General features: G+C 33.1%; 1 protein-coding gene and 1 pseudogene across 1 annotated transcript; both read right to left on the bottom strand.

The window, feature by feature from the left end:
• Positions 1-8,407: 8,407 nt before the first annotated feature.
• Positions 8,408-20,792, bottom strand: LOC107910839 (nodal modulator 1). The gene is made up of 27 exons (XM_016838773.2): positions 20,518-20,792; positions 20,170-20,235; positions 19,987-20,073; positions 19,625-19,681; positions 19,456-19,520; positions 19,154-19,323; positions 18,732-18,793; positions 18,565-18,648; positions 18,193-18,352; positions 17,489-17,604; positions 16,753-16,881; positions 16,297-16,368; positions 16,053-16,148; positions 15,889-15,966; positions 15,542-15,670; positions 14,336-14,512; positions 14,021-14,224; positions 13,800-13,913; positions 13,466-13,704; positions 12,579-12,624; positions 12,241-12,489; positions 10,910-11,140; positions 10,617-10,708; positions 10,049-10,277; positions 9,297-9,653; positions 9,053-9,126; positions 8,408-8,942 (listed from the first exon to the last, which is right to left on the bottom strand). Exons 1-27 carry the CDS (start codon positions 20,614-20,616, stop codon positions 8,837-8,839), a joined length of 3,588 nt encoding a protein of 1,195 aa, XP_016694262.1. The 5' UTR covers positions 20,617-20,792; the 3' UTR covers positions 8,408-8,836.
• Positions 20,793-21,925: 1,133 nt separating this feature from the next.
• Positions 21,926-23,925, bottom strand: LOC107910851 (pentatricopeptide repeat-containing protein At1g02370, mitochondrial-like; annotated as a pseudogene).
• Between the last annotated feature and the right edge of the window lie 386 nt (positions 23,926-24,311).

The raw sequence follows: 24,311 nt of genomic DNA, 5'->3' as shown, positions 1-24,311 counted from the left end.
AACTAAACCCCAAAACTCGAAAACAAAGAACCCTCAAAATGTAAACACAAAATTCTCCAAAAATATTATGAGTTATAATATTTTAATGGGTGTGTTTTCTAAGGTTGTAAAAGAGCCTATTTATAGGCTAAATTTGTAGGTCAAATAAATTATGCTAATAAATGTTAAATATATTATACTAATAAATACTAAATCTTCTAGAAATAAAATATATTTTGTTTAACTTGACTTGCATACAATCTCTTATTTTATTTAACAGGAATTTGAGTCATACAACTCTAATAGTAACTATATTATTAAATGAACTTACCTTATTACGAGTGGGAACTGATAAGGGAAGTTTACTCGGGGACATAAAAATGATAAGCGATACCATACCTATGACTAAAGGAGTATACAACTACCGATTTTAATTTTCTATGCTTCAGTTCCTCGACACATCTTTCAGTACAATGTAGCCAAGATAGTTTATCCCCAATACATCTTTCGGTACGAATGCTTGAGTGAATTGTTTTCTTTCAACCGCACTAGAAGAGTTGTCGAGATGTGAGAAATTATCTTCTAACCATTTCATATCTATCCGGTTACCACTAAACTTGTCTGACACATTACCTAATTGTTAGTGGTAAATTGCGCTCCAATCACCAACACGATTACCCTCATAAAAACTGGCCCATCAACCTGTAGACTGAGTTGTAATGCCACATCCTCAAGTGTAATTGTATACAACACTCATTGTATGGAAGACAGAATGTGTGTGTCTTAGGTCTTCATCTTTCCAGCAAAGCACTGATAAGTGCAGACTCCAATTTAGTCCCACTAAGCATACGAGACACGTGCAATATTCCCACCTCTTCGAAGTGTTGTTCAATAACACGCGGTGCTCTCGCACTTAAATTATGTATATATTTTCAATAATTCGATCTTCATCCTAATTATATAAACATAGAAAAATTTTAAAATAATATTAATAACCTAATAATGATATTAATTAAAATAAAAATATAATAGTTTTTTCTTACCATTTGTAATTAGATGTCAAAAATGTATTTGTGATCTAAACGAATTAGAGGCATTGACATTTTTAAAATTTCTAAGGTGATGAAAATCAAATAAAATCTAACAAATTATAAATAGTTAGGATAGAAATTTTGAAGAAGAATAATTCGAGAGAAATTTAAGATATTAGAATAAAAAATAGAGAATAGATGAATAGGATTGAATGAAAAAAAAATGAAACTTAAGAGACTATATAATAAATAAAAATTAGACCGTTGGAAGCAATAATCTTTAGTTTTTTTTAAGTACCTAGTGATCCCAACGGTTAAAAATTCTAGCTGTTGGGGATCCAATTGTTAATATATTTTTATTTTTTTAATAATAAAATATAGGTGATCATTGGGGACATGTGACTAAAACGCGTAGCTAGTTTTTCCATAAAAATCCCCTTTAATAGCTTTCTAAAAATAAAATTGTATAATATTTTTTTTTAATTTTTGTATATAAAATTGTATAATATATATAATTGTATAAAATTGGTCTAAATCCCCTTTAATAGTTTTTTTTTTGGAATTCAAATCCGTAATTGTTTTCTAGTATTATAAAATGTTTATTTTTTTGTTGGGGGATAAATACTTGTAAGCAACAAACAAGTAAAATAATAAAGAAATTGAAAGGATCGAACACACAAATTTTACGTGGAAAAATTCCTCCGAAGAAGATAAAAAGTCATGAGCAAAAAGAGATTTTACTAATAAGAGGAAAACAAAATATGGAGAGAATCAAAACAAAGAAAAAATTGAAACTCTGAATGAAAAACCCTTCAAGCTAAAACACAAAATTCAATCTTAACTGTGTTATTTTTTGTAACAACCCGATAGCCGAGGGTGTCAGAAAGTGAAGTTCGGGACTTTGTTCCTGTGAAACGAACCTGTAAATATTTTTATTAAATATTTACAAAGTTAATTTAGTAGCGAATTAAATTTTGGACAAGTAATTTTCATGAATTAGGAGTTATTAAGGTTCAGGGATTAAATCGTTAGGTGTTAAAAGTTGAATTATAGATTGAAATAAATTAAAGGGACTAAAGTGGAATTATACCCTTTTTCTTTTAAGTGGACGGTTAAGTGAAGCAATTATGATATGTAGATTATATATATGTTATGATAACTTTATAATAATATTATTAATAATAAATAAAATGAAAACAAATAAATGAAATAAGAATGAAAGTGGAAGGTGTCAAAAAGAAAGAAGAAGAAGGAAATAGTAATTGGTTAATTAATTTAGTTCATTTACTTGTATTTTTTACGTTTTTGGAAGCCTGGTAGTTAGAGTTACCCAACCCATGTTGCAATTTTTAATATTGTTCAAGATTCAGGATGTTACCATTATTAGTTAGCTAGAGCTTTAAAGATTAAATTGATATATTTTTAAGTTAGAAGTGGAAAATGACTAAATAGTGAAGTTAATTATTGATTTTGAGTAATAGGGACTAAATGAAGAAAAATTTGAAATTTAGGGGTATAATTGGAAAATAGGGAGCTAAATTTAGCTTAGAGTGAAATTAGTATAAAAATTAGAAGTTAAATGTGGATATTAAAATTAGTCTCGATTTAGGGACTAAATTGAAGAATAAACAAAATATAGTATAAAAATTAAAATTCATGTGAATTGAGTGGTATGTTATTAATTTATTTAAATTATTTTATTCCATAGCAAACATCGTTCTGGAATCCTCGAGTAAAAAGGAGAAAGACAAGGTTGATGTCGAGTAGCTCGGAATAGACAGTTTGTGTTTCTATAATCCGAATTAAATTACAAATTATTGTTTTTTGAATTGTTTGCATATGGTAAGTAATTGAGGTGAGAACTCTTGTACTTTGGGCCAAACGGAATCAATTGATTATTACAATGAACAAATTATGTGTATCGAGAAATGTGGTATTCTTATGAATATGTGTATTGAGAAATTATAGTTGTTATCAAATTTAATATATACTTATATGTGAGATGATATACATATGTGAAATTGGAACATTGGATGTATTAAAAGTGAAATGAAACCCTATTAACTATTTCGGGCTAAGTCGAATATAGATGGCATACCATAGGATAGGAAGGGTTCAAGGATTTCTTTGACCTCTGGTCGATGAGGCACTAGGTACCAATTTGCTTTGGTTTAACCAATGAGACACTGGGTGTCAACTTATATATGTGGGCGTAGTTATTACTTCGGATTTATCCGATAAGGCACTGGGTGTCAAACTGGTAAGTTGGTTGGATTCGTATATTCGTCCGAGTTCGAGTCGTATTAACAGGGGAAATTAAATGATAAAATTTATGTATTGGTATTGGGATGGCAAGGATGAAAAATGAATATGAGATGGGAAATGGACTATGAAATGATGAAATGGGATATGAAGATTGAAATGAATTCATGCATTGAACAAAGAGATAAATTATGCCATTGCATAAGTGGAAATTATCAAATGCTATATGAAATGCTATTGTCAGGTACTAGAACATGTGGAATCTAGTGGATGTGAATAAAGAATGAGCAAATTTATATTATTAAATTGAAACATATGTTCATAACATTACTTGTTGCATTCTTACATTTTAATTACTCATATCAAGTTTAAATTGTTCGAATTATAGAAATACCACTGAGTTATACTTAGCGTATGGTTTTGTTTTACGTGCGCAGGTTAGGTACTTTCAGCTTATCATTGACCCAGTATCCAACAACAATCTCGAGCTCAAGTGTGGTGATGTTTAAATTTGTAATGGCATGTACCTAGGAGGTATTTTGGCTGACGTTGATAATGTGATGATATTTTGGTTTTCTAGTGAAATAATGATTACTTGTATATGTTTTGGTATGATAGCTTAGCTTAATGTTTTGGTATGTGTTTAGCTTAAAGCTTGGTAGTCTAAGTAGCTAAATGTTAGTTCAATTATGGAAATTTTGGTATGAATGAAAGTTGTGAATGGTTGATGTTTTGTTAATATGTTTGAAGATATAAAATGTGGTACGAGGGTACATTGGTTAGGCACTTAACATGGTTGTTTTGGCTTGTTTTGAGCATGTTTAATTATGTTGCTTAGTGCCCCAAGTAAACACAATGTTGTAAACTTGAGTTTTAAGGTACATTTAGGTACACACGGTCTGCCTGACACACGGCTGTGTGCTCTGAACGTGTGTTAAAGCAGTATAGAAGCAATTTTCACACGGCCTACGACACGGTCGTGTGAGATTAATTCGAGAGGTACACGGTCGAGGCACACAAGTGTGTAGAATAGTCACACGCCCTGCGACACGACCGTGTGACCCAAGCCAATGAGTTACACAGGTAGAGGCACGGGCTGGGACACGGTCGTGTGTCCCAACTTCGAAAGTCACACAATTTGGGGCGTTCAACACGGCCGTATGACCCCTGTTTCTAGATTTTTTAAAATTTTCCCTAAACTTTCAAAATTGTTTCAAATTAGCCCCTGTCTATTTATAGGTTATTTTTAAGGTCTCGTAGACTCGTATTAAGGACTGTAAGAGTATTTTTACTCTGATTTTGAATGGAATAGCAAACAGGAATTAGGTAAAATAAGTCATTCTATTAATATCATCGAAGGTAGTAATAATAGTAGTCGGAGTATGGTTCAATACTCTGATGCTAATAATTGGAATTATGTATCCAACTTCTAGCTTTCAAGAGGGGATAAATAGTGTTAAGAGTGTAGACAATGGAAGACCAAGTTTAGCATTGCATAGCATGATTCATTATTCGATTGTATAAGACTCTAGTATGAAAGTATTGGATTGTCATGATCTGCCCTTGTATAATAAATGATAATAGTTAGCTTGCACCATTGCTTATGATGTAATTAAATGTTTTGATTTGTTAGTAATGCTCGTGACCCTAATTTGACAACGGAGAGGGGTTAGGGATGTTACATTTTTTTTATCTAGGTCTAACTCACAAACCAATCCCGATGGCTTTAAGGAGACTTATATAGGCGACATGTTACTTGGCACTCACTTACCCTAGATACACTTTAGATACTAATTAATGCAACATACTATTAAATACTCAGGGTCTAATTAGGAAATAATCCTAAAATTGGCATCCAAGAAATCAATTGCATATTTTTATATCTTGTCGCGACGTCGGGATAAAGAATTTTGTCTTGTCATGATTACGGCTGCTCATCACAATATTGTATTCTCTGACATTGTGACGTCACTCTTTATTTGGATTTGAAATGTTAGGCATGCTCCACACCTTCACATAAATTTTTGTAATTAAATATTATACTAACTTGAATACTCGACGTTCCTTCATGGTTACGCTTGGTAGCTAAAAGAAGAGATATATTATATATACATACACTGCGCTTAAAAGCTGTGATTATATAGTAGTTTGTGTAGTGTGAAATCGCCAGGTGCCTAGTATTTAGAGCGGATGCCTAAATTTTGACTACAGTCTTCGTTACGTATTCAGACTCATCCCTTTTTTACTCCTATAATATTCTTGCTTTTGTTTGGTCAAATATTTGAATATTAATACAATGCCTTTTTTATAACATAAAGGAGGCGAAATAAAAAATTGTGATAATACCTAAATAAGTTTTTAAAATTTTATGGCCAAAGCTAAAAATTGTGTATTATAATAGATTATATTGGTTTTTTAGAGTGACAAAATATGTTTTCTTTTTTTTTTTCATTTAGCAAATGTGTTGGAAGGATTGAATTGAATTATTAGTACTTGGGAGGGGTTTGAATTGTACCATCAACAAAAGGGACCATGGTTGCTCCCCCTTGGCGTATCTTGATCGAATAATATATTTAAGAAAGGTCTAATTTTGTTATTAATCCTTATATTATGCGTAAGTTGTAGATTTAATTTTTGCACTTTAATTTGCTTATTTTTAGTCTTTATATTTTCTAATTTTGAGATTTAAACCCAGATCAAATAATAGCTGTTAAATTCATTAAATTTTATTATTTTAAAAATCTTATTTAGTAAATATTTTATTACACGTGTAATGCCATATCAATTTGTTATTTTTACATATTACTCATAAAAAAGTCATTTAATGAATTTAACAATTATCGCTTGCGTCAAGACTGAAATTTCAAATTTTAAAAAGTGTAAGAACTAAGAATGATCAAATTGAAGAATATGAATTAAGTTTACAACTTACTCATAATATAAGACTAGTAGTAGAATTTAACCAAATAAATTTAATTACTACTTTTTGGATCAGTACTGAAATTTTAAAATTCAAAAAATATAAAAATTAAAATTCATCAACTCAAATAGTATATGTACTAAAATTGAACAAATTAAAGTACAAAGACTGAATTTACAGCTTATGTATAATAAGATAATTTAACCATTAAGAAAACTTGATATCGTTATCATTTTCATTTGGCAAAATAACTTATTTGGTCCACCAACTTTACAAAAAAAAATTTATCTTAACTGTCTATTTATTTTTCGTCTCTTTTAATTTTTAAATTTATGATATTCAGCAAATTAGTCCAAAATAAATGTAAAAAGTAACGTGTCATACACATTAATTACCATATAAATGTTACGTGAATAATTAATTAGATTTTAAAATTAAGAAAAAGAAAGAAAAGAAAGTCCATATGTCTTAGTAACTTAATTCTTTTTATCAAGACCGGAACCAAAAGCATTAATTAATAAAAATAAAAAAGAATTCCTCCCTCCTCTTTCTCTCCCGCTTTCTTTCATTGAGAGTAAACTTTTCTAGAAGATTGACACTCATGGATTATTTTAACAAAAATAATAATATTATTATTATTATTTTGTAAATAGAAGTATTCTCAGTTTTTCCTTTAACTTTTAATATTTTTAATTTTAATCATTATTAATCTATTTTCTAAATTTTGTTAAAGTGATCGAATCTATTTATTCTTATAACATTTAGTGATATGATTCGGATTATTATTTTTAATATATTAATCACCATTTAGACATGAATTTTATAAATTAAATATTTAGATGATGAATAAATAACAAAAAGGAGCAGCTTGACCCGAAACTGCTCTCATCCCTTCCACTGTTGGATATGGGCGGTGGGAGAGAGCTAAACTTTTTAGTTTTGCTTTTTAAAATATTTTTGTGAATAAACAATCTCGTTTCTCGACCCCATTAGAGGTGGTGCACATGGGCATGGGGCAAGTCAATGCAAAAAACATTAGGGTTTTGACATGTTCAACTTCAACGTGATATAAATATTAATTATGTAATATAAAATATTGTATTGAGGGACAAATCTAGAGAAATGGGGTTTCAAAAGTGAGGAGACAAATCTCCAAAATTAAATGGTTGTTTGATGAAATCTTGTCTTTGGACCCCAAATCTTAGGGATAACATATTTCCATCGGTTCTACTTTTATCGGGTAAAAGTATTATAAAGATCTCTTTATTAAAAATTAAATTGTATTTTATTTTTTTATTTAAAAAATTAAAAAATTGGTCTTAATACATTAGATCATATAGCAATAAGTCTTTTCTGTTAAAAATATCATATATTTTTACTGTTAAAAACCAATGTAGTTGACAAAATACTAAATAGTTACAATTGACATGTCACGTGTCTTATTTTAACATGCAAATATCAATTTTTAACAATAGACTAGTTTGAAACTTGATCTAACATACATGAATTAACTTGTCAATTTGTTTATCAAAAAGATAAAATACAATATGACTCCTAATATAAAAGCCTGCACGATGCTTTTACCTCTTTTATTGTCTCCTCCCCATCACTCACTCGGTTCTATTACTTTTTACCCTTACCAAAGAAAAAAACACAAGTATCATCATAATATTTTTCGAACCGATCAAATCACAAGTTCTCAATTTAATTAGTTTGTCAATCTAATTTCAATTAAATTAAATATTAAAATATTATGAAAATATCAATTTAACCAATTCAACTGTCTAACTTAAATTGATTTCTTATTCAATTTGTTTTCTTTTTTTTCAATACTAATCAGTTCTCCATATGATCTGATTTCAAGGTGAAGATTGAATGAGACTTTCAAGGAAAATTTAACTGTAGTAGAGCTAGTTAATACATCATCATTAGCTCTCGATAATATCTTTGCTTTCATTTTAATTATGCCTGGCAACAAGATATTTCCTTGCTAACAATACAAGCATGTACGCATCATTAAATATCGGGAAACTTCAGTTTCTATACTGTCTTACAATTTCATGTCTCGTGAGTTCCATTTCATTCTCAAGCCTGAGATATTCCCTTTTACAGCTGGTAGCTGCTTAAAATATAACTGAATTAACTTTCATAACTTTGCTAGTACGGATGCCTGTGGCATTTCTACTTTCCCTTCCCTAAACCTGTTCCACCAAAATTTAAACTCAACCCAATCTGATTTCATCATTAACTTTGGTCCCAAAATTGATCAAAACCCTAATCCAAACAGATGACTCTGAAATAAGATAAATCTGTAATGACCCAACTCGAAAGAAATCAACCCTCGAACCCAAATGAGCCAAGCTCAAAAATATTTCAACCCAAAAGACTGCTGAGTTGGGCTACTTAGTTCATTGACATCTATGTTCATTTGCTTCTACAAAGATACAGTCAGGTTCAATCCTACAAAGCTAATAAAGCCTATGAATGAACTCATCAAAGTGACGTTCCCCAAGATGTTACTGCTGTCATCCAAATTAGTTTTATCATCTACCAAAGCTCTGGGGCGGGGGGAATGTACGAAATATAAACTTTTTAACAGTCTTCTGAGCCCCAAAGTCGCACCCCTTTGTGGGAAAAGGGTTCTTCAAAAAGTCTTCTTTCTCACAACTGGCTTCCGTGGTTCTTTTTTTGCAGTTGTCATAAAACCCGGTGTTGGTATTCCCGTGGCAGCTTGGTAAATGTCCTTTAGTCTTTTTAATAAAAGGTGTAAAACACAGGAGAACATCAGAAATTATCCACATAAATATAAAATCTTAAGGCATATGAGGGAAAGAAGGGGGTCAAAGGATATTCAAGTTACCTTGGAATGCTGAGAAAGAGAATGATCACTGAAACTCCAACAATAAGAGGGAATACCGGTGCCGGAGTTAATTCCTATTGGTAAGCAAGACAAGCAAAAAAGGAAAGTTCGATGGTAAACAGTAAGTACATATACAATCAAACATCATTGTCGTATTAGTAAGACCACTATTTTGTTACACATAGTTGCATGGTCAATTGGAAAAAAGGGAACACATGCATGATTTTAAAAAAATTAAACAAACCTGTTTGTGATGATACTCCTCCACACTATATTTCAGGGGACCGACATGAACTTGAGCATTCTTCTCTAGGTCAACCTCAATAACCTCCGACTCGAATTTGTGAGTGCTAGAAGGGAGATTGGATTTGAGTTGAACGGTATGTTTTCCCCTTGGCAGGTCCTTTACCTGGAAGAAGTTGGATAATGGCAGTTGGAAGACAGACTCTACTTTAGACGTGTCACCAGCTGACTTGATTTCTACCAATAAATGAGAATGTAATTCCCCTGTCCTATTCGCTTCAACATGGCCACTTAAGATAGTCATCTCTGGTTCTTCAAAGACCAAAAAGTCCAGTCCCTTGATATCGTTATTCCCAACCTGGAAAGTCATTAATCAACCACATACACATTAGAAGTTTAAAACTTAGTAGCCCTAGGATTGTAGATGGAAATGATTTTCTGAAAAAAATGAGATTTCGATTTTGAAGAAGCTTCACCCAGTTGATCATGAATCATATAACTTCAGTTCCAACTACAATTGCGATGATGTCAAATTCAAACATTGATACAACAAAAGCTTAATACAAAATCAGTTGATCATGAATCATATAACTTCAGTTCCAACTAAAATTGCGATGATGTCAAATTCAAACATTGATACAACAAAAGCTTAATACAAAATGACAATTAAGGTCTTAAAAGAGCTTAAACACATTTAAGAATTAAGACAAAAACCCAAAAAAGGGGAAAAAAGTTCCAGCAAATAGAACCAACCTTTACAGGAACAGATTCAGGAGATGCTCGCTCAATTTTAGCACTACCCAAGCCATCCTTCTTCACAACTTTGATTGAATACAATGCATCAGGAACCAGTCCTCGCAGACGATAAGTCCCAGATGAATCAGTCACTGTCACCTCATAGTAGCCTTTTGACTCTGAGCGGGCCTCAATTGAGACACCTTCTTTAGGTTGGCCAGACAGCAAAGTTACCATGCCCATTGCACTGCAGAGAAATTAAACTGCCTTAAACCCATGCCTTAAACCCATGCACAGTACTTCAGGTCTGACATAAGCTAGACATTTTCAAGAAATATATACTATGTTTTGCAGTGATGTAGCAAAGAATCTTAGAAGTTTGGATTGTAACTCAACTATAAAGGAGAGTTGGAAAAAATGCTGAACATATCCCCTAAATTAAAAAACTTAAATTTAAGATAATTTAATGTAAATAAGAGCCAGGAAAAATATATAAAAAACTTATCTTCAATAATACTATTGAAGCATGCGCTTAAATGTTTACAGTGCCAAAAAGGCAATTGGGGAGTTAAAGCAAAAGAAAAACCTGTAAGCAACACGTGTAGCATGGAAAACAACTTCTCTAGATTCTCCAGAGCCAAGTTCTATTGCCTGTGCTGATGGTGAGAAAGCATACTCCTGCAAGAGTAAATAGAAATCACTTGTTGGAGTAATTAAATCGAACAGAAAACCAGTTTAAAACTCCTTTTCAAAATTTCTGTCTATAATGTGCATATGGTCATGATTAACCTCAGATTAACCAAATGCCTAGATTCCCCTTGCAGTTTCAACTAACTTAAGAAATTGAACGTTCTAATCAGAAGAAAAATGATTAGGTACCTTTAGCAGAGGCCGAAGATAGAAGCTTCCTGGAAACAAGTTCTCAAAGAGAAATATTCCACCAGTACCTGACATAGAGTTATTCCTATACCCATCATCCCCACTCAATGACAACAGAACAGAGGGCATAGGTTCAGTCGCATCATCCTTGGAATATATTTTCACAGATATTTGACTAAGCTTCTGACAAGAAAAAGAATATGGCCCTACTTGTTTGAGATGAAATCCAGGCTGCACCAAATAAGAGACACGTCAAGAAATGTAACAATAAGTTGCAAAAAAAAGAAGTTACACATTGAAGATGATAAAAATCAGCTAAACAGACTTTATCTTAATTATTACAAATTCATACTGAAACTGTACCCGCAAAACCATATAAGAAATTGTGGATCCATGATGCTTTAGATCTTGGAGTATTTACATCCATCCAAAGGATGAAAGCTTATTTTCCATCTAATCACAGAAAACCAAATTAAAGGCATCCATGTATCTAAAGCTAGAAGTTCAATTCACCCGGTCCCATCTTCTATGTATCACATGCCCATTCCATTTATTGTTAGTAATCACAAGCTATGTTATTTAGACTCCGGGAAGACAAGTTCTTAAGCTTTTTCATGTATTTAGAAGATCATGCACCCATAATCATGTCCAAATATGGGTCAGACACAAGTACTTACGAAAAAAATGAAGAGTCAAGATAACATAGATCACAAGAGTGCAGGCTAGCACTTTGTAACAGCTGCAACCATTACTAGATTTACTACCTTTTAGAGAACATGCCTCTCTCCTCTACCAATGAAATGGTTGACATACACACCATCACTACCTGATCTAAAATAAGACTCAATTGCCAGCACTGCTCTTCAAATAAGAAACTTCCCCACTCAAATACTTATTTTATTTTCTATGACTCCAAATACTAACTAATTTAGTGAGAATGACAAAAAGAGAAACTGCATGAAAATATGTAACATATGATTGCACATGCATCACATATTCAACTTAGGCCAAAAGACTACCAACACAGCCCATATCTCCACCCAGTCTTGAAGATAAAAGTTCTCATAGTTATCAATTAAAAACAAGAAAATATCAGGCTTACTCATCACAAAGAAAAAAGGGAGGTATCAAGTCATTTAACTGAAAAGAACAGAAAACTATCATTTCGAATATCAATTAGAAGACTAATGTGTTTACATAAACAAATGCCAAAAATACAAAATGACACCAAGATGATGCTATGTTAATTGTTAAATTTGAAAACGGAGTTAACACACATTGACTTTAAGCTGATGTTGAGAAGAAATAATACCAGAATAAGCATTCCCTACCTTCGAAGCCCTGATATTGTAAGTTATGTCATCATACAGAGGTCCTGCAACAAAAGACCCATCTGCCTCTGTAGCAGTTTCAAGCACTACTCCTCCTTTCTTGACTGAAGTAATGCTGCCCTCGTCCCCAGCAATAATCTGTATATGAACACCAGAAATAGCAGGAGAAACTGATCCCTCCAAGTATAGCCCTAGTCGACCAGAGAAGGGAGGTACTGAAGCTTGACAACCATCATTTGTCACCGAAACCTAAGAAACAGTGCAAATAATTCACCAATATGAACATAGTTTAACATTGCAGATAAAGTTGTATGTAAGTTACTCCATTTGATGCTTACATGGTGTAGTCTAGGATAGAAAAGAAACTTCTTTTCTCCATTATTCCTGCAACAAACCACCGCACTAGTTATAAACTATGCACCAATAGTGAGATCGAATTTAAAGAGATCACATGTAATTTAAAACTGCTTCTATAGGAAGATTTATGGGTACTAGTCAACTCTAAATGTTACTTCATTCCGATCTCATTACATGGAATACAACTCATATCTATAAAACCCATCATCTATCACTTGCATATATCAGCAACTCTTTAATTCTCATTTTCAAACACCAAAGAAACTATTAAAGTTGTGTATGACAATCAGTTGAATAAAAATATCTAAGTACTGGTGCTTCATACATTGAAAGTTCTGGCAACAATGAAATCCTTACACTCATAGGCAAATATAAACAAGCATGATAGCCTGGAAGGTTCTAACAACCACAAGTAAGGCTGAAGCAAGTGAATAAACTCATAGCATTGCCTTCCTACAGTCCATGATAGAACAAAGGGTGACTATAATTCCATTTTTTCAAGGAAATAATGTGAGCGTGAAAAGTTAGAATCACTTAATCATTTAACAAAAATTTCTAGTTGATATGAAATATCGTGATTATGGAGATGTTACACATATTTATCAGTATTAGGAGAAAATATCAAACAACAAAAAGGAGAGAAAACAAGACATGTTATTCATTTTCACAGTGGTTAAAATGCATTTAGGAGATAATATTGTTTAGCAAAGACAAACCATCAGAATATGCAAAAATGGCATAGTAGAGTAGACCACACTGTATATGAAATACATTGCTTTGAAATTCTATAATGCACAATGTCTGTGCATTTCAGCTATAAGAAAATGACAAAATAGTGTACAATTTACACAAATGAATCAAGAAATACCTGGGGTCCATAGGAAGAAAAGTAAGCTTTTCTCCAAGATTGGCCCACAGAGAATACTCATATACAGCAGTCATTTGATCATTTGCACTGGATGCAAGTTTGGCATTCGTACTATACATAATCGTGCCTTCACTATTCAGAATGTTCATAACTATTTCCACAGGCAAGTCATTGGACGAACTTGGATTTACATTGATTTGTCCGCTAAGGAGATACTTCTCGCCTTTGAGATAGATAGGCTACAGGAATGAAATAATTGAAGCCAATAATTAATACATTAAGAAAAGAACCGTAAACTCTATGTCAAAAAGAAAAATGAAGTATAATTCTCTACCAATGGGTTAGATGTATCAATCTTCATTGATGAGCTTCCAAAGAAAATACATGAGTTAACAAAGTGAAGTTCATGCACTCCAGGGGATTTGACACAAATATGCTGGGAACCTTTCTGCAATTGCATGAGTACGTGTGAATTCCTTATAGAAAAACTCAATAGTATTTAAATATAGTCCTTTAAGTTTTTACTCGGGAGAGACAAGAATTTTACTAAATAACCTTAATTTTCAAATTGATAGGTGAATCATCTTGCTGTGTCAAGTATGCATCTACATCATGGGTAGAGACAACATTAACCCAATAACCCTTTTGAACAAATTTAATGTCTTCAATATCCTCAGAACCAACATCTACGTCAATGAAGCTTTGCTCCCAGCACCAGTTATCTTCCTTGGACACAGCTTCTGGAGATGTGTGTTTGACCTAAAAAGATGAATAATGTTTAAGTATCAGCAGAATTTATAAATCAAACCATACATGCAAAATTATTTGAACATGAACTAATACAAAGAGTTCAGGAATAAAGCACCCTACCTCAAGTCTGTACTTTCCTGGCAAAACATCAGGAAAATGAAATTGGCTTCTCTCTTCAGTCAAACTCACTATTTTTTTCCTTTCATTATGTTTTCCGGCTAATCTGACAAGGGTAACAGAAACAGAAGCACCACATTTCTCCTTGCAAACTACTGTACCACGGACATTAACGAGTGCCTTAATCATGTCAAGGGCAAAAAAAGCATCAGTTAAAACTATTTTCACCCAAATCGCACCACCAACACACAAGTTTCTTTGCTGCCATTAAACAAACCCATTTGTGAAGAATCTAGAATACCTACTCTAGACTAGTTTACAACTTGGTTTAAAATTTTTGAGAGAGAAATATTACATAATTCTTAGAAGGAATAACACTATAGTCACTAAAATGCACTTATAGAGACTTGAGAGTTGAGAACCCTTATAATCTTTACTAATCGACCAGCTTAACCCAAGCTACAAACCAAGTGAAAAAAAAGGTGGAATCAGAACATCTTAAGAATGCAGGACACAGTAGCATATATAATTTATACTTGGATACAAGCTTCAATAATAGTGGATAAGATAATCAAAACTTAGGTTGTGTTCGATTTCAGAAAATAGGATCCATTTCATTTCATTCTTTGAGAAATAGGAAATAAAATGGAAATGTGTTTTGGTAATTCAAAAATGAGAAAATTTGCAAAGGAAAAAGAAAAGGATGTTTTAAATTATGAGAAATAAGATGTTCATTACATTTTGCCTGCTGAAACCATTAATATATAAAAATTTATTTTTAACCAAAAGCTATTTAAATATTAATTGTTTTCATAACCCTTTCTTTTTTGTCATTAGATATTATTGTTATTTTGAACCATTCATTATCCCTTTTCTCTCTTAACACTCAAATATTTCTTACAAAAGTTTATGAAATTAAAACACAATTTAAATATTTGAAATCACATGCAAGGGATGATATGTTGGATATTTTCTTTGTTTCTTTAATCGTTCTTTTGGTTAAAAGATATATATGTACAGGATATAAAATATAATTAACTATTTTGCATTAGGAAAAACTTTTTTTTCATTCAATAAACGCATTTCTAAGTAAAAAACAAAAACTGCTTTTAGGAAATGAAAATAGAAAATAAAAACAAAAACAAAAAAGAAATATTCTTTTCTCAAGCCAAATAGAATTCCAGCTTTTCTAGTGAACAAGAAATTTACCTGTGAAAATTCCACATTAAATATTGGACCGTTCACCACAACATCAGCATAATGAGGTAAAAAGAGAAGCTCAGGGGAACTCTCAGGCGCAGCACTCAGAGCAGAAATGCGATATTCACCTGGTGGAACCTGAAAGGTTTTGAAGATTGAAAGAAAAAAGGCACTCATCAAAAAATGACATTAAAATGCAAGAAATGTGTAAAATACTACAATTCAGAATCCTGCAACAAAGAGACTACCCAACTAGATTTCAGAATCTCTAAATTTCACAAACTATAAGAAAATTTCCTACTACAACTCAATCCTCTTTATCATAAAAACAGAGTCTGGCTCTTCTAGTTGCATACCTCAAAGCAGAACTTTCCACTTTCATCTGTCTGTTTTACTTGTGGCTTGACATTTTCTGGTCCATGGGTCAAGGCTACCTAGGATCCGAAACATGACAATATTAAAACAAGATATGCCTTAAAAACAGTAACTGATAGAGGAAAAAAGCAATTCTTGAAGTTACCTTTGCCTTGTAACCTGAGTCAACTGTCCGTACTACACCACAAACATCGTATGAAACTGCCTTAATGTCTGAAACTGAAGCCATATTTGGCTTAACCTATAATTAAAAAAAATTAAAAAGGAACAGGTCATCCTTGGTCATCCTAATGCAGTGCAGAATCAACAAAAGTTATAACAGTTCACCAGGGTGGAAGTCATGTCACAGATTCAGGAAACGAATGTAAATTTTATATGATATGCTTTACCAAGTAATCCTTCAACTTATTGAACTTGAAATGCTCCTTTATGGCCTCTATCGTATAATGATTTGATGTAACCTAGAGCAATAACAGTGAGAAATGTTAGGGAAAAATGCGTCAAATGCCCATAATTAAATTTATCAAGTCTGTATGCAGCTACATTAAGATATTTTCTCAACACACATAACTTTAAAAAGAAAAGCAGATAAAAAACAGGGAACTCACATTAGTTGCCTTAATAGATACGAACTGTGATATGTGTCTAATTTTTTGCCACTAGTGCAAATCTGGACCAGATTCCACGGTCATACTTTTCCTAACTTAGTAACTATGATAAGCTAAAATCCTCAATTAACAGAAGATAAAAAAATGTACGGATATCCGTGATTGAAATATTCTGCAAAGAGCTAAGATACTTGGATCCAAATAAGCCCTTAATATTTGGAAAAAGTCTAGCCATACCTGATCTAGCTTGTAATAACCTTCTTTATCAGTGATAGACCTTTCTTGACCATCAACTAGAATTTTAACACCCTCCACCCCAACGTTATTTGCATCAACAACACGTCCCCCAATAGAGAAACCAGTAACCTACATTTAAATAAGAAGAAGATAATTCACTTATATATTTATATCATGAAAAAACACAAGAAACATGGCAATGCTGAATACTCAATGACAGAACTAAAGAAAATCAATGTTGATATGCTGTCAAAGAAATACTCTGCTTTGCAGAAAACAAGAAGCACAAGGACAAACTGTATTTTGTGACATAAGGAATTGCTTTGAGGCCCAGGAACAAAGAAACTGTCTCATAGAACAATATTTATGTACAATATTATACTCTGCTTTGCAGAGAACAAGAAGCACAAGGACAAACTTCATTTTGGGAGCCTTATTCTATAATGTACAATATTATACTTCCCATAAGTGGTAATCAGGATAACAATGCAAAATTTATGTTTGAGACAGATAAGAACAAGTATATATATACATACGTGGAGAAAACCAGAGGGTGCCAGGGTGGTATACTAAAAATAATTTTGACAAAACAGATTTAGAAGACAAAGATCAAGCTGTTTATCTTAGCTTAAATTTCTCTAAAAATGAAAGGAAAAGTCAGCCTAAAATCTATAATACTGGAACATATTGCTACAGAAGACAAACATTTGTGCATGTAGCAACAGAAGTATCATACCTCAAACTTTTGGGGAACTGTTACATGTTGATGCCCTACTGACACTGACACGACAGAAGGTGAGACATCAAACACTGTGTTTTCACCCTTGTAGTATGGTATGAGTTCATAAAGTCCTGTAAGTTGGTCAAAGTAGTCAACTCAGATTAAATCAAACCTTTTGTACCAATGAATGGCAGAATAAGTTCTGTTATTATCTGTTGTTAAGCTACCAGCATCTGTTCAGCTTGATACAAATATTCAATGGAAAAGATATACAATAAGCAATTTATTAGGGAGAAAAAATGCTTGATAAGAAAGACCTTAATCAGCGTGTGACCAAAAGGCTCTAAACTATAAAAATCTTCAGGGTAAGCATAAAATGGAAACTTATCTTAATAACCAAAAGCTTTCCAAATAAGCACTAAAATCCTAAAATGAACAGGAAAATAGCAACATCCATAGAAATAACAACTACCGGCAATATATCTTAAGCCTAACTCTGTGAACAGAGCAACCTTAGCTCAGTATCATTAAGCAAGTCAATCATGCCTATAATACAGACTGATTCCAAAGTTGATAACAAATTGGTACCAAATAACATTTAATGAATGATAGGCACAAATACTTTAATGATGTATCCCCTATCCAGCTGATCAGTAATCAGCCTTAAATTGGATTACAGAAGTAGAATTGAGTGGAGATGTGCATTTAGACTGGTTTACCGCAAGGAATTGATTTGAATGTGAACATCCCATCAGCATCAGAGACAGCATGACATAGAGCTTTTCTTTGTTCAGGAGCATTACCAGAACCTTGGGGACAGTCTACCTCAATGACATCATCAGAATATAAATATATATGGACTCCCAAAATGGGATTTCCCTGCCAAAACAATGACATGACTGTCAGAGGGTAGAGAAAACATATAAACTCATGCACTAATGCATTATGCACGTGTAAGGGTGAAAAGAAACAATTGCTCGAATTCTCTTTTAAATCTTTAGAGCGCAATGCTCATGCATAGACACTTAATGGTAAGATGTATCACAAGATTAATAAACAATATTGGGCTCTCAACAGTTGTTACTTAGCACCTGAGCAACCACAGAACCATGGATGTCGTACCCAGCAACAAAGAAAATGTCTTCAACAATACCGTTTTGAAATCCCAGTTCCACCTGAAATAAGTGCATTTCCAAGTGGTCGGCATATCATAGAACACAATACAAAGAAAAAATGGAGTTGAGGAAATATACAAAACCTCTGTGGAACCTTTAACTTCAATTTTCAAATCAGGATGTGAAGCATGTAATTTGTACTTTCCTGTACCATAAGAAGGATACATGAAAAGTTAAAAACAGTAAGAGAGAGGTTTCTAAATGCAAATTATTCTGGTAGGTGAAGAGTTCACATATAGTGGAACAGAGGAGTAAGTATGACCAAGTTACTCTGTACATTATTCTAGTAGATGAATTTAAATTATCTTGTTAACATCCATTCTGTAAAATTTTATGAGAACATGGTTTTTGTTTGCCTTGATTCACAAAAACCACAAACTAAATAAAAATGAACTAACAGAAAAAAAAAAAAAAAAAAAAAGAGGAAAATTAATTAACAATGAATTAAGCAACAGATGAACATAACAACACTACTTGCAAGAAAGTAACATGGCAGCATCTATACCTGGAATAATATTTTTGAACAAGTAACTTCCATCTGGCATTGTTAATTCTGAAGATATGAGATCATCATTAGGAGATAAAAGGTTCACATTCACATTTGCAGGACCACCGTTCTTAAGTGAGCAGCTCTGCCCACCAACAGCTCCCACAACCCTACCAGATAGGGTAAATCTGCAACAAATAAATATACATACGGTTATTGGCACTGACATTCAGCGCATGATAAAAGAGTGGAACACAGATTGCACATAATCTAGCTAAAATAAAAATAAACAGCTAAAGAATGCAAGCTATTAAACAAACCCTGTAAACCGGAAATTGATATCTTCATTATTGTTGCAACCATTTTCATCAATAACAACAGGAACCTACAGAATAACTTTTAGCTTTAAGCGTAGGAACACCGATATATCAAGAAAATAAAGGAAGCGTAGCCTGTATGAAAATCTATCGTAATAACAATGAACCAAACCTTGTCAGGGTCCCAAGACCATCCTTCTGGTCCACTGATTTTAATAACAAAAGAACCCTGTAAACAGAAACTATACCAATTAGTCCAACAGGGAACTACATTCTCATATACATTGTTTGAGTAAGCATGCGTAGGCACCACATACAGTATGGTTTTGAACATGCAAATAGAATTGGGAAAATACTATAAAAATGGGTTGCAAACCAGTTGATTAAAAGATTTGGATAGCATAACTACATAAATATTCTTATGCGGGCATTAGGTTGAAGTAGTTAAGCAAAACACAGCCCCCAAAATCTCAAATGTGAATTCACATAGACATAGTCAACGCCCAGAATCTAAGTGAGTATTAGCAAACTAACCTTATCATATACTGGAATGAAGTAGTATCCATTTGGAGCACACTGAGTTCTTTCCTTCACTAGCCCATCTACAGTGCGAAGCTCAACCTACAAATAAGCATTGACAGACTCCGGAAATCAGATTTTTTTTTTAAAAGGAACAGGATCCAAAAGACAAAATGAACAAAATCGCTAAGTCCGTACGGTGATGTGAGAATAATCCAACTTCATATCAGTTTCCTTCCTCGATTTAATCACAGACGAGCTCGCCTACAAAATGATCCATTCATGTTCAGTTTAAACGACGGCAATAACAATAAGAATTTCTAATAGACGGTCAAAAATGAGCATCGCATCGTAGCTGAAATCAAAGAATTCAGATCGAGAAACACACGCACACGACAAAAATCCTTCCCTACTAACAGTCGTCTTGATTTCCAAGAAACAAGAGAATAAAGATTCGAAAAATATCATTTCTCGAAACCTCCTTATCATTTCCGCATCAAAGAAATGAACAGAAAAATGAAAAGGAAGTGTTAAAGAAGTTTTTACCTCAACGAATCCGCCACAGCCGTGGACGGAATTTGCAGAAGCAGCTGAAACAGTGTAAACTAAGATCAGTAAGCAAAGTGAAGCATCTCTGATCTTCATCTTCGATTACTAAATTTAGCTGCCGTTGCTTTAGAGCCCGACGGCGACTAAAGTAAGCTCTGAAAGTTAAGGGAACGACTGGGAAAGGATCTGATATTTGTTTGGAACAAGGACCTATATAAATCACGCTTCGACACAGAGGATCTGGACATAGGCCTCAGATCAGATCTGTTTGTGAATCGGGTATGGAGTCCGCTCAAACCCAACCTTAAAGCCCTTTAAACTTAATAAGAAAATGGTGAAACTACCTATCAGATCCCTCTATTATAAATACCGGATATTTAACCTTATTTACTGTTTAAATAAGACTAAACTGTAATAGAATTATTATTTAATGTTTAAAAAATAACATGAAAATTAATTTTTCAATTTTAATTCAACTCCAAATAAAATATTTCATTTATAGAATTATAAAAGTTTTAAAGATATTAACTCTTTTAAATAGTAAATGATATTTTTAATAATTAAAAAATAAATATTAACTTTGTTAATATTTGACATTTGATTTTTATAATAGTACATGAACTAAATTGATTAATTTAATAGTAAAAGATCAATTTGATCCAGTCTCTATAAAGGAGGGACCTGCTAGGAAATTTCACCATAAGAAAATGCTAGTACTTAGCTTAGGCAGTGTTATTCTTGCTGCTATATAATTTCACTTTGCTAGTTAGATTCAAGAATTAACAGTGTTATTCTTGCAAGTACCTAATTTCACTTTGCTAGTTAGATTTATGAAATTAAAATTTCTTATAATTACACGATGTTAGATTTTTTTCGTAGTCTGAGTTCAGAAAAAACATACGAGATTCGAAAATTAAGCTTGGATAAAAAAATTTAAAAATTGTTTAATATATAAGTAAGATTTAAGCTTAAACATTAAAAGTTGGAGCTCAATTCATTTTATATTTTTGTAAACTATTTTTATTTTTTATATATTATATAATTTATATATAATAATACAATACTATGTGAATATTTAAAAATAGGTTAAATTGTTCAATTTTAAAATTTTAATAAAAAGAATAACCATTTAAAATATTAAATATGAAATTAAAAAAATTTACATCTAAAATAATAAGGGGAACACCTAAAACAGGCTTAAATTAAACATTTACAAATATATGAATGGATTTGAATAAAATTTTAAACTCATATTTCAAATCAAACCAAACTTGAGCAACATTACACACGAGGATTTAATTTTTAAATGTATTACTCAAGGCCCTCAGAATTAATCTGTTTGATCGGCTAAAGAAAGAACATAGTATTTAGTACATAATATAAAAGTGGATGGATGAGATGCAACTTACATATCACTGACATGACCTTGTAATTTTTAAGAATGATCTAAATTCGCTACATCATTGATGACCCTTTTTCCTAATGTTCATTTTCATAGCATCTTCTACATCTCTATAAATGAGGTACTTTGGAAAGTCATTGAACCAACTGGAATATCCCAGTTCGCAAAAAATACCAGACCGAAACTTACCACCAGAGATCATGGAATAGACTCAAGATTATCCTAAATGAATATAGGTTGTTAACAGCTTCAGATTACAACATTACTCTGGGCAAACCTTTACAAGCAAATCCTCGAGCTCTTTGCTGATTTCAATCGCATCATCCTCCAACCTTCGGCGCATGTCGGGAGCCACCTTACCAGCAGCAACATAAAGTCTTAGCAACTGATGGTACACCTCGGAATCAAGACAATTGTTATTCTTTAGATGCTTGCAGAACTCCTCGGCGGCCTTGACATCACCCTCATTCATGAAATAATCAAAAAAAGCAGTCATGGTTTCGGGATTCACAGGGCTCCAGTCCTTGACCTCAGAAACCGCTGCTTCCATATGCTTCAAAGCCATGTCAAAGCGACATTTCCTTAAGAAGTAAACCATGAAATACTCTCGAGCCTTAGTATAAGGACCTTTACTTCTCTTCATAGCATTATCCAGAACGACTTCCGCTTCCTCAAGCATGTCACCCGATAGAAAACCACGGATGGTACTAGTTACCAACCTCCTATCATACGAAGAGCAACTAGTGTCCCACTCCTCAAAACATTTCTTCAAACCCTTGAAATCCTTTAGATTAGCAAGTGCCTGAACCATAATAAGATAACTTGCATTGTTAACAGTAGGATAACGCTGTTTCAGATCTTCCCATAGCCGATAAACCTCATCTCAATTCGAAGTACCGGCATACAAGCTAATCAGATAATGGTAAGCCTCGCGCTGACGAGGCATATTATCTTTCTCTAAGTTCTCAAGACATGCCTCAGCTTTCTCAAACTGACCAGCCTTGACATACATTGCAGCCAGATTACTATATGTTCTCCAAGTACACTTATCTTCACTATCATTCGACAACTCCTCCAAAACACTCTCCGCTCCCTCAATGTCATTCAACTCTGCATAGCTCTGCATCCAAAGAATGTAAGTGAAGCTACCCCGGGGAATGTCACAGCGCTTCATTTCATCGACAAGTTGGGGCACCTTCTGAGGTCGCCCCAATCTCATATACAAGCACATGAGGTTGTTGAAAGGTAAACAATTATCAATGAACTTCAATTCATCCATTTTCTTAAAAAGGGCCAATGCCTTGTCCTCCATAAGATTATTGCAATAGCAATTCAAAAGAGAGCCATAAGTAAATTTGTTCTTGGCATTTGGAGGAAGGGCGCTTAAGTAATCCTCAGCAGCCCCAAGTCCTTTGGTTTTTGCAATAAGATCCAAACGTACAGCATGATCAACATAAGAGAAATGCATATTCCTCTTCTCCATCCAATCCATAATCTACATTATAATAAACCATAATAAACAAATCAAATACTAGATAAATTCGAATTAAATAACTAGGTTTTTTTTCTTCATCTTCATATGCAAACGAAAATTAAAGGAAATGCTTATTAGGTTTCAGAAAGGGGGAAAATGGGAAGTACATCAAGGGAGTGCTGGTAACGACGGTACTTGCGCATCTCTTTGACACAGCGGCTCAGCTCATCTTTCCTAATCTTTTTCCCTTCCATTATGTAACCGTTTAACGCCTCCGCCACCGTCCCTCCCGTCGCTCCTAAAGCCGACAGCCTCGAATACAGAATGTTTCTGTTTCGCGCCGCCGCCGCCCTCACCGCTGGAGCAGTCGCATTCTCGGCGGTCTCGGTGCAAAGATTCCTCACCAGCCACGACCCCGGCGGAATCAGACTCCTGAACTTCATTTCTCTCTCTCGTTTGAGTTCGAATTTTGAAGGCTATCAGCCACCAGGGTTTTGTTTGGGGTTTAAGCTTTCCTAAAATACTACACAAAATTAATGAACAAAATATATACCATCCAAAATTCCAGAATTACGCTAAAAGACAACGTTGCACTCCTTTGCCTCTGCCATATCAAAACGCAGCGTTTTCAACCGCAACCATCTTTTCAAAAGGGTTCATTTCCATCAAATAGGGGTGAGCAAAACTCGATTCGACTTGAAAAAATCGAAAAAAATTTGAATTTCGAGTTAAACGAATCGAGTTATTCGAGTTAATCGAGTTATTAGAATCAATTCGAATTTTTTTTCGAATTTCGAGTTCGAATCGAGTTGAGTTTTTGAATTCGAATAACTCGAATAATTCGAATAATTCAAATATCAAACTATAATATTTTATATTTTTACCCCAAACTCCCAAACCTTTTTACTTTTCCCT

The sequence above is a fragment of the Gossypium hirsutum genome, chromosome D08 (genome assembly GCF_007990345.1).
Source record: "Gossypium hirsutum isolate 1008001.06 chromosome D08, Gossypium_hirsutum_v2.1, whole genome shotgun sequence".
Taxonomy (NCBI): Eukaryota; Viridiplantae; Streptophyta; class Magnoliopsida; order Malvales; family Malvaceae; genus Gossypium; species Gossypium hirsutum.
This window is presented reverse-complemented; position numbering and strand designations above follow the sequence as displayed.